This window comes from Typopeltis vanoorti, chromosome 4 (genome assembly GCF_054136105.1).
Source record: "Typopeltis vanoorti isolate ZY-2024b chromosome 4, IOZ_Tvanoo_1.0, whole genome shotgun sequence".
NCBI lineage: Eukaryota > Metazoa > Arthropoda > Arachnida > Uropygi > Thelyphonidae > Typopeltis > Typopeltis vanoorti.
Genome location: NC_143552.1, coordinates 153,635,526 through 153,647,866, shown reverse-complemented (window position 1 = coordinate 153,647,866; position 12,341 = coordinate 153,635,526). Strand labels below are relative to the sequence as shown.

Genomic DNA, 12,341 nt, shown 5'->3' with positions numbered 1-12,341 from the left:
TATATTACGAATCTTAAAACTGGAATTATATGCGCTATTATATATTAAGTATTTTAAAAGGTGCGAATTTATAAATCACTTAATGAGATTTGAATGCAACTTTTCTTCATCCAAATAGCTTTTATTGTAAACTCCAATGTAATAATTAGCTCTTATTTTTACTTACACTCTGTGGTCCAAAGATTGGAGACATTCCTAAGCGAAATGGAATCTTCACTTCGCATAGGAATGTGTGGAGCGGGGGCAGCTGCACACATCCACCGTATGTACTACACCATCTACCAACCACTAAATAATATTTTTGTCTTTCAATTTTTATTTTTATTTTTATTTATTTATTTATTATTATTTATTTTTTTTTTTTTGATGATGATTTGTCTATTTTGAGGAACCACAAACACCCGAGTTTCGAGGTGAAAAAATCTTGCGACACTGTATAAGACGGCTAACTCACCCTCATTCGAAAAAAAAAAAAAAAACGAATCAAAGATTTCTATCTTCATGACGCGAATCGAACCCACGTCTTTTCTAGTCGCATAGGAACATGTCTGGTTTTATTCTTCCAACTGGACAAGAGGAAAATATATTCTGCGACATGAGTAAAAGTCACTAGCCTTTTAATAATAAAAAAAAAGTACTGCGGAACAAACGAAACAACTATCCCTATTCGCCCACGTTAGTTACTTGAGGAAGCAGCAATATTCTCCTGTAAAAACTGTCCCTACTTAAATTTTCACTAATAATGAAGATAGAAATGATTAAAAAAATAGAAACGTTTCTTATTTTTTATATTATTTCGTTCTTACTAAGTAAAACGTAAAAATGGAATCAACAAGACTTTTTTTTTTTTTTGGTGAATTTTGCAAAACTCATAAGCACCTTCTAAATTTGGTCACGTGCATGTTACTCCTCTGCTCTAACCGAATGGTTATTGAAATTCAGTTTTGGAATCTTGAAATGTCTCAAGTTTGTCAAGTCACTTCAGTTTCGGTTACGATTGAATTATATTTTAATAGTAAACTTATTCAAAATGATATGAGATGATATAAAATCATCACAATTTATATCTATTCTATATATATAAAAAGATAAGCCGAAACGTTTTTTGTCTCTTCATTGTTTTGAAACGTCCAACAATGTGTTTGCCTTCATGAGACAAACACATTGTTGTCTCATGTCTCTAGTCATCAGGATTGAAGGAGAACCGGCTTACCAGCCCGGAACTCGGGAGGTTGGTTACATATAAAATTAACTGTGTAATGCGGTTGGCTGAACAATCATCTGAATTAAATTTGCAGAATTTAAACTAAGATTATCTTCAAGAATCCGCGTACGAGATTAAAAAAAAAAAAAAAAAAGGCACCTTTTTCTAAATACATTTTTCCATGTTATAAACGATGTCTGAGCAGTATTTATTCTTCACAAAAATAGCTTCTAAAAGTGAATAAATTTATTAGCAATTACACCCTAATTACAGTGGAGTTTAAAAAAAAATAATAATAAATAAAAAATAAGGACCCCAATGCATTTCCACTCTCCTAAAAGAAACAAACAACGCTTTTTTTTTTTTTTTTATCTATCTCTTACTTTTCGGAAATCTGTAGGTAGCTGGTTTTCACGGGCTATAATTGTCGCAATTGAGCGCATTTCTGCGGCTTGCTAGCAGAAGGAAATACTAAGTGGTATTTACTTGTATGATGGATGAGTGTTATACGGTAGATTTGTTGGGAAATTAAAACCTCGAGGTTCTTTGGCGAACACACACACAAAAAAAATAAATAAATAAATAAATAATAAAAATTTAATTAAATTAAAAAAAAACTACTTGTGTCGAAGATCGACTTACTCTGGAATGGGATGTAAAATGGTCTAGAAAAGGTTCTTTCTCTGTATTCGGTGACTAAAATAGAACATCGAAGTTAGCATAAAATTAAGATTACGCAGACATTTGTGCTTTATTTATTTATTTATTTATTTATTTTGGTGGACAGTGACCTAACATCCCGAGAAAGCACCAAAAAGCAGCGTTGCAGAACACGTTCTATATCTACGATTTTGAGAAGCGGGAAAATCAAAAAAAAAAAAAAGTTTTAAAGAAAGTAACAGTTGACATATAAAATAGCACGTTTGTCCGTCACGTCCTAACGCATTAACTATTGTGTATTTGTTGTTTTTCTTCTGTGGCACCGTTCCTCAAAGCACGAGTGTACTTTCCTGCACAAGCCAGTTTCAGCCTACTTTATATGTAACAAATATCACTTTTTAAAGAGTGAACTCGCAAAACTACTTTTGTTTATTGAATTCTGTTTACAACTTCTATAGACAAGTGGGAAGCCTTTCGTGCAATCAGACAGGCTGAAAGTGAAAAGGAACTCAGCTATTCTTGAAATAGCAACTCATCTAAAAAATCGATACATGCTGTACCTTGATCACGTGATTATGTAAGTGAAATAATAGCTTTTTTTAAAAAAAAAAAATCGAAACATAGTCAATTTTGCAATAAAGGACCGGATACATTTCTCGAACGGATCGCTAGAATCCTATCCGTTCTTTTAATATGTTACAAGACTTTGTGTGTGTGTGTGTGTGTGTGTGTGTGTGTGTGTGTGTGTGTGTGTGTGTGTGTGTGTGTGTGTGTGTGTGTGTGATGAAACTACTAAACAAGAATTACTACTGGCTGAAGGAATCTTATTATATTAACGTATTAATATAATAATATATATTATGTATATTAATATATAATGAGCGCGCTGCATATTTGCAGGGCACTCATTAAGAGGTTTGTAAGACGTACACTGCTTGATTTAAAAAAAAAAAAATAAATAAATAAATAAAAGAGGAGTTCATTAAAAATTAAAACCAGAAGAGAATTTCGTTTTAAATAAAACCATCAAAATTAGAATGTCCCATTGTTAAATTGTGAATGAAATTATTTTGTATGTTTTAATTCTTCATTCACATTTAACATAATCCACCATGTTATAAGCAAGACTTGTAAATATCATTTGTTGTTAGTCTCTTACTTGTAATTTATTATTCATATAATTACTTGGAGTCTGTTTATTATTGTTTAATTAATTAATCTAAAATATGTATTGGTACTGATAGGACTCTGTATTAAAATATCATTCAGTTTATTTTATTAATTCTTGTGTAAATGTTGTAAGAAACTGTGTGTAAGTAAATTTAAATGTATATTATATACTGTGATATATATATTTTTTTTTATTAACATTACTGAAAGAGAAAGTAATTTTATGTAATTCTTCTGAATGCATTTGATTGGCTGTTGGCAAGGAAACGGAGTTAATTTTAGATAGTACGTGCGTGGAGCGTGAGGTATGGTATTCGAAGGGAGAAAGAGTTGATATGAGCTGAACTGGCTAGAACCGGATTTTGGCGGGAAGATTGAAGGTATTTTATTGGAAAACGACAGAAAAAATGGGAAGCATTCAGGACAGCACGGAGTAAAGTAACCGGTGGCAGTAAGGGAATTTGGAAATGCCATAAATAAATTAAGAAGGGACCGGGAAATTAATAGGCAATTAGGAATATTTCTACTGAATTCTAAAATTACGTCGAATTCCAATTGTTTTGAGGAAGAATAGTGCAAAGCTGAAATTAATGCGTAGAAGAAAATAAGGAATAAGGAGATTACCTGAAACGAGTGCGTCAAGACTTGTCAAGCTCTATGTTTAATATTTTAGTTATATAGTTAAGATTCCTTTTGAATAGTGTTCAAAGTGATAGTTAACTTCAGTTTTAAGTGTGCCTATAGTGAATCCAACGTGCAAAGGATGTAACCCGGTAAGAGCAGTCCATTTTTTTATATTTCAGCGTGAAGAAATAAGAGTTAGCCCCCCCCCCCACCGATATATCTTAACATTTACTGTGGTGTTCTACTAAAATTAGCCGAAATATGGAGCTTTAAAGTGTTACCCCCTTGAAGTGATAACTGCCTCATAATTGAATTAAGTGTTTGTTGACTAAGAGAGAATTAGAGAATTCTACTTTAAGAATATTTACCGTAAGATTCTGTAACATTGAACTGTGTGAACCATTTTTAATTATTCGGAAGAATGTAAAATTGACGGCTGGATGTTTGATGCCTAATGTTTTATGTTTGTTATGAGTATTTGAACTAAGTTGATTTGCATTATCTTGTTTTCAAAGTTATACTTATTGTACATGTTATGTAACCCTGCATTAAATGTTTTGCCTGATTCTCTTTCATTGCACCGCTCATAAAGTTTATCGGACCTTGTGGAAGCCTTAAATGATATTAACCACGGCCTGTAGAAAAGTGAGATTGCAGAAGTTAGTTGATGATTGATTCCACTATATTATATAGACTAATCTGAATATAGGGTGGTGCAGAATAATATAAATTTCTCTATATTTGGATCAGTATCAATCAGGCATCTAAAAAAAAAAAAACCGGATAATTTAAATAAAAATAACGTTCCAACAAGATGGCGGATTCAAAGCCAGAATGTACGACATAACACCATCCCATCCTCTGTTTACTTTTGGATCCAATTTTAAAGCATCGCCTGCTTTAAGCCAAAGTCAAAAAATCAAAATGCCATATTGGAACTATTCGTAATCATCCCATTTCTATACTTTTGGATTTTTCGAAGGCAATATTATCGGAATGTTTGCGTACAAATGCAAGTTAGACATCTCAGCGATCGATCTGATTCTGAATTGTTTCTAGTTAAAACAGTAGCTGGGGATTTCGCGTACAATGGTAGGCAAGTGGGTCAAGGTTATTCACACGCTGAGCCAAGCATTGAAGCAATCTTTCCAAAAGTTCAACGATTTATATAAACAAATAGCTTTTTTTATGCTTTTGGCAGACAAAATGCTTTCCGTTCTCAGATATTTTGGAACAATGGAAACACACTCAATGCAAACTGTGGTTCGTTTATTTGTTTGTTAGCTTAGCTCAGGCGCTACGAATAAATTTATCATAGGCTAGAAGACTTGATTATTTTTATTTCTGAATGCAATACTGAATGTGAAAAACTGATTAATATTTTACACAATAATACGAGGTGGCCTGGGCTGAAAAGTTCTGATAAATACCTAAAACAAAAATGATATTAAAGCAACTGATATAGCCACAAGAAAGAACATATCTTAAAACTCTTTAATCCCCATGTGTCATCAAATTGTAATGATTTGTTCTTTTTCTTTAAGGATATATAAGAAGCCCTCAATTCTTTCATGGTGACCCCCCCCCCAGCACACCCTCGCAGAGGCGTAGCGGGGGAGGGGTGTGCCCCGGGCGGCACTTTGGACTTTTGCAGTTAATTCTAAAATACAGTCTCGAGAACTCAGTTCCAAATATTGTAATACTACTGCGAATTTTCCTCACAATTGCTGTAAGTGTAGCTAGTTGTGAGAGGAGTTTTTCTAAATCAAATTGATTAAGAATTACCTACATTACTATGAAGTAGTCTTCGTCGATGTCATCGACGATTTGCTAACAGAAAAGCAAGAAAAATAACATTTTTGAATGTTGAAACTAAAGTTTTACTTCAAAAATAAACATAGTTTTAATTTATTTCCCTATACGTCGTTTTGACTTTTTGTAGTATTTTTGGTGTGCATTGAGAGGGGCGGCAAAGGCTCTAGCTACACCACTGCACCCTCGTACATTAACAACTTCGAGAATAATACTACACTTGGTTATGCAAATGTGTATGAAATGCAATTTGAATACCGTTACAAAAACAAACAATCACTTAAACAGACGAAGACAAATCGGCTAGGAAGATATTCAAGTGCTTGAGACAAATGCACCAGTTTGAACTTACACAAATCACTATAGGATACTTGGGAACTTTTACTGAGTTTGCTTATGGCACTAATGCATCCCAAGGTTTACTTTTAGAGGCGAAAATATAATTTAGGAATAACATCAGTTGGGAATACATTCTGGATAATTATGTTGGATAGTGAGCGAATACCCAGATGTAGTTACGCCTGAATGAATCTTTCATACAAGCCTCTCACCAAAGTTGTATTCATGCTTGAAACATAATGACACGCTATTGCTCATTATACCACCTACAAGATGGCGCAAAAATATTTTTAAAATGCTTACAGCTTTGGAGGATAAGTTTTCTGATCCCTAGATATGATGATATATATGTTTGTGGTGTACTTAGGAAGATTTTCCTAAACAAAAGCGTTTTTTTTAATTAACATTTTTATGCTGTTATCTATCCAGCTGCTATCAAATGATAACAAGATAATTATTTTGGTGAACTGTGCGACATTCTTAAGACATGAGATACAGACCTTATGGACAAAATAAATGAATTTAGTAGTTAATTATACACGCTAAAAATCTCTCCCTCTCTCTCTCTCTTTTCGAAAATTTTCACAGGGTTTTGTATGTTTCCAATTCCTTTTCTCTTCACTCATTCTTATAACACATCCCTTGTTGAAAACGGGACTGTATATTTGTAGTGTAAGTTAGACTCGAATGTAGGAATGAACGAAAGCAATGGCGAGCATTTTACTACTAAATCTATTGTTCTTCTGCTGAATCAATTGATCCACTGAATCTACGTTTCAAACAAACCCATTTTGCTAGATAAAGAATATTTACAAAATAGTGAAATCAGTATACAGTATGACTTCGTGATTTTATTGGGATCCTATTTACAATTCAGAAAGATAAACTTTGCAGGTCTTCAGTCCAGGTTTATGTAAATCTGTTTATTAAATCCTAAATGAAGTGAATTTTGCTAACGTGGCATCGTTTGTTTGAGATCTCAGCGTGTGCTGGAAGGAAAATGTCCTTCAATTGGAATCATTAAATATAACTGGAATTTCAAATTTCATATTCCAATTATTTTAATTGTTCATGCTTAATGAAACTTTTAATATTTTCATAGATAAGAAACTTCAAAAATCTTCATTTTTACGACTATTTTCTAAGCATCCAAATTGCTGAAAACGTCTGCATTGAATATGAACCCGATTAAAAACAGAAGTTCTCTTGCTGTTTGAATAATACGGTATATTGCTCGTGCGGTACGCAACCTTCCCCGAGCCTGATGGATTTAAGAAACTTACAAACACGCTTTTCAGGAGATGCCACTTGTCTTCTTAAAACGGGGCTCCACGTGATATAGTCGGTAAGCGTGCATTTTCTTAGCACGTGGATCGCTAATTATGACCAGTTCACCTCGCGTAAATCGAGTTTACAAGGCCAATTTCTATTTTCTAGTAACGAATAGTGTTGGCAGCACCAAGGTTGGATGATAGCGCGAGACTGCTATTCACTGTCGCTCGTAACTCATCGTACAGTATTAGGGGATTGTGGGGAAGAAAAGATCTCAAGTTTTGAGACAAGAGTCACATTGGAAGTAGATAAGGAGACAAGGACCACAGAATTATTATTATTTTTCCTGCAGTAGAATTATTAATGAACTCCTTCGTCTCAGAAAATTAAAATTTCCATGCAGTGTGAGGTTATTGGCACCAAGTCGTGACTGGATGCTTGAATATTCGCTGTTATAAGCAGATGAGGAGGTTTCTATTGTTCGAGGGCATTCGCCTGCGTTTGTGTTTTCGGTTACGTCAAATGTGAAAGATAACGATGTCTGTTATCTCGAGAGGACTACTTGACATCAGTTCGGTTGGCAAACTTGTACAAACAGCGGAACTAATTTAGATCGACTGATTTCGCATTTTAAAGACTCGCGGGTGTGTCCATTGAAATTATAAGGTGGTAAGCATAATACGACGTTATTCTTGGATTGCCTTCGAGCCTCTTAGATGGACAAGTAAAGAAAATAAACGGCGTGCAGGTTCTACAACTATGCAGCAACAACAAAAAAACTTAACGCGATGTTATTAAGGGTTGAAAACTTTTGAACAATCCGCCCTGGAATGGGACCATGATGGATACATGTCTGAGAAAACAAGTTGAACTAGGTGTGCAGGTGCGTTGTCATGGTTTGGATTTTATCCCCAGATGTCTTTAAGCTTGCTTCTGCCATCGTATCACGAAGATCACTGGTTCTCAGTTATCTACCTATTCATGACACTCCTAATACCGGTTCACCTTCTCACAGCACGTGAAATGTTCGAATTTGAATCGGGACGGCACACGGGTAATGCATTTTAATAGATAAAAGCTGTATATTGGGCGCACCAATGTACTGCGCTATTGGTTAAGAACCTAAGTTTAGATGTGAGTTAGGATGAGTTGGAATTACACCTGAAGCATCTAAAGACACTGAGGCAAATATGTTGTCTGGTCCCTGGCTAGTTTATCTTTGTTGCTGAATTAGATTTTTTTTTCCTTTTTTCTGAGAGGCTTATATACTTTAGAACTTCAAATACATTGTCTATTAATGATCTGGACTCTCAGAATGAATTTATAGTTAAATAATTAATAAACAAGTATTATAAATTATACACCAGCTTCAAACCTTTGCGCCCTCAAACAAAACATTCATTATAAAGTAATAATGATTGTTTTTCTTAATTCGTGCACAGCTCATCACCAAATGCTGTAAAAATACGAAGTCGCCCTCTGATAACAGATTCAGTTATTGTTTTTTTTCCACTGCGTCTTAGCAGTGAAAAAAATAAAAAGTAAAAATAAACAAAACTAAAGAAATAAATAATAAACAAGACACGTATGCGCTAACGTTACATAATGAACTATGTTATAATAATAAGTATTTAAATAACATACATGTACTTACATATTAAAAGAATAAATTTTACACTAGCTAGAAACGGTTCGGTTTAGTTCTTTATATTTCACTCAGTAGAAAAGTTGTTTACGTTCTATACTTATCCACCAGCCTTTATGTCACTAACATAAAAAAATCTGGGAGCAGACTCAATTATAGCGTAAGTTTTTTTTTCTGCTTTTTCTTTATTTTTTATTCTGTTTTTATTAGCACAACAGCGCCTGTCTGGAAATACGGATAATGTTGGTATTACAGACCATTGTCTAATAAAGTCACGGATTTAAAGGCGATCAAAGTATAAGTAAATTGTGTTCAAAACTGGCAATAATATTTCTGTATCTCACATCTAAAAAAAGAAAAAATTAAAGAAAACATGCAAACGATAGATAGCGAAGTAAGTTCTCTTTCAATGAGCAAAAAAACGAGAACGTTTCTTGAGCAAATGACGTATTAATTTTATAATTTAACAAAATGACAGTTTCTTCTCAACGCTAAAACGAAATAATAATATAATTGACCTAATACTATCTTTAAGAGAATGTAATTAAAACGTTATACGGGCTGATTTATTTAGATGAGCTACATTACATTAGAATGTAGCACTATATATAGTGACTGACTGTGCAGTGGCACGGCTCAATATACCGCAGCATAAAATGGGATTTCCGTCTTTATCACAAGCGGTAGGAATTATATTAACACACAAACATTAAAATAATAAATACATATTTAGAAACTAGAGATGAAAGAGAAAGGAAAGGATGAATGCTTTTTGTAAAAAAAAATTAATAGTAAATGAGGATAAAGAAGGGGAGAAAGAAATGATAAATAAATTATTTATCATTATCATTAATGATTATTTAAAATAATCATTATAACCACTTCAAAAGAAATTCCTAACACATCCAATATACAAAACTGTAAAATTGTATTGTTGACTGCCAACCAGGTGGCAGTAAAAGAGCAATGAAAACGGAGATCGTATGTTTGTTCAGCGGTAGTGATGTCGGAAAAGGAAGTTGTTCAAATATTACTGAAACCAGCACTGTAAAGTAGAAATAAGCAGACAAGCGGTAGTGATGTCGGGAAAAGGAAGTTGTTTAAATATTACTGAAACCAGCACTGTAAAGTAGAAATAAGCAGACAAGCGGCAGTGTTATTCATATCACAAACATTGAAGACATAATTCTGTCTCTTTGTCAGCTTATTTCACCTCAGTGACGAAATTCTAAAGCAAAGCTTTTCACGAGGGAACCGAGCGAAAATAATAATAAATTGTACAACCCATATTTACCACAGTAAATTTATGTTGAAAATATAAGAAAGAACGTGTTAAAAAAATAATAATAAATAAATAAAAAATACAGGAGCAACTTCGTAGTGCATTGGTAGCAATGATCTTTATTTATTTATTTATATCTGGCCCGGTCCTGTCTTGTTAATCCTTTCTTAAAAATGAAATTTTAGGGCGTTTACAAAAAAATTTTGGATTATTTAAGTTTTGATTTAAATCACGCAATATATTGTAATGTTCCGGTCTGGGATCTTTCCCCCAGAGGCAAAACTACATGCCACCGGACGGGTCCCCAGGTTGCGGATCGGAGAATGACCACCAGAGATGGTGGCTAACTGCGAATAGCCAATAAGCAGTCCCGGACAAGAAGCGGCAATACTAACAGGTCGTGGTAGTGTAGTGGACAACTCCAGTAACTTTATAAAATGCCACAGAAGTTCAATGACGGTACTGCTTCAAGGCGAGCTTAGGCCGCCCTATGCCTAAATCTATATGCTCCTGATTCTTTCCCAAGTACTTCAAGGAAGACTAAGGGTTTGTCAGATAAGTGTCGATGTGCTGACAGTAAAAAGAAAACACGATTGAAATCTGATGCCACAGAACAAAAGAAAAGACTCATGCCAGCTCGGACGTCGCCCGGTCAAACAAGGTCCGCGTCCCCAATCGAGTAATCAGGGTTGGATCGAAAAATCAGTTACTGAAAACAAAGACAAAAAAATCAAACTCAGGCCTGTAAAGGATGGTATATCAATTGGCACATAGAATGTTCGTACACTCTGGGCAACTAGAAAATTGCAGTTGCTTCAAGAAGAAATGAAGAAATACAGATGTGATATATATTGGGTATTTCAGAAATGAGATGGACATTTTCAAGAGAATCAAATGGTGGAAGAGTTCTCTGGTCAGGAAATGAAAGTAAGCATGAAGCAGGCGTAGGTTTCCTGGTAAGTAACAAGGCCTGTCCGGCAATGATAGGATACAAACTAGTTAGTGAAAGAATAATGGTTGCAAGATTCAGTGCCCAACCATTTAATATCACGACCATTCAGATATATGTGCCCACTGTAAAGAGTGCAGATGAAAACATTGAGAGATTTTACAGGGATCTACAACTAGAAATTGATGAGGTGCCGAAGCAGGATATACTCATCATTGGAGGAGACTGGAATGCAAAGATTGGCAAAAATAACACAGGATGGGAAAGGGTTATGGGGAAAATTTGGATATGGAGAAAGAAATGAACGTGGAGAGATGTTTCTGGAATTTGCCACGGATAACAACCTGATGATTTGCAATACCAAATTCCAACAAAAAGATTGTCGTAAATGGATGTGGCGCTCCTTCGATGGCAAACAGGAATATGATCGACCTGATATTAATAAACCAGAAATGGAGAACCTCAGTTCAACAGTGCAGATCATTCCAAGGAGCAAATATTGATTCGAACCACAGCTTAGTGATTGCGAGTATAAGACTAAAGCTGAAACAGGAAAGTTCCAAAAAGCTAGAGACATCTCAAAACTAAACGAAGACAGGCTAAGAACAGCATATCAGAACATATTGGAAAATAAGCTTAAGACCTCAAGTGAAAAACAAAATATAAATACAAGAGCAGAACGACTGACTACAATGCTAAAAAAAAGCAGTAGAGGAAGTAATTTCTGGAAGAGAAAAGATCAACAAGAAATGGATAACTCAGGAAACTCTAAAATTGGTACAAGAGAAAAGAGAACTGAAACTTAAAAGATATAATTCAGAGGCAGCAGATGAGTTATACCGTGAAAAATGCAATGAAATACGGAAAGCAGCAAGATCTGATAAAGCCAAATGGTTGGAGGACCAGTGCAAAGACATTGAACAGTACTGTGGAGAACACAAAACTAGAGAGGTCTACAAACTTATAAGAAATGTCAATACGATGTGGCAAACAAGATCAGTAGCAGTCAAAGATGAAAATGGTAAAGTATTGATGGACAAGACAGAAATCATAAACAGATGGACAAGATATTGCAGCGAACTATATAAAAATCAACTAAACGATACTGCAACAGAAGTAATCAAAGAACTAAAAGCAATCTCTCCACCAGCAGAGATCTTTGAAAATGACATCTTGGAAGAGGAGGTGAATAAGGCTATAAAACATTTCAAGAACAAGAGTCCTGAAAATGACAACATAATAGGCGAGATGCTAAAATATGGGGGGGGGGGGAGAATCAGTTGTAAAAGAAATACACAAGCTATGTAATGAAATATGGAGATCAGGGTATGCCCCAAAGAGTGGAAAAAATCGGTCTTGGTTGTTCTTCATAAGAAAGGCAGTG

At 34.5% G+C, this 12,341-nt stretch overlaps 1 protein-coding gene across 4 annotated transcripts in view; it reads right to left on the bottom strand.

The window, feature by feature from the left end:
* Positions 1-12,341, bottom strand: part of Nep2 (M13 family metallopeptidase neprilysin 2) — a 355,508-nt gene that overhangs the window by 293,621 nt on the left and 49,546 nt on the right. Inside the window, exon 1 of one of the 4 annotated variants that reach the window (XM_090391527.1) lies at positions 8,736-8,837. The exons of the other annotated variants lie outside the window; for them this stretch is intronic. Coding sequence (XP_090247653.1) covers positions 8,736-8,737 — 2 coding nt within the window. The 5' untranslated portion in view covers positions 8,738-8,837. Of the gene's footprint in view, positions 1-8,735; positions 8,838-12,341 lie in introns of those variants that run through there. 4 annotated transcript variants of the gene reach the window in all.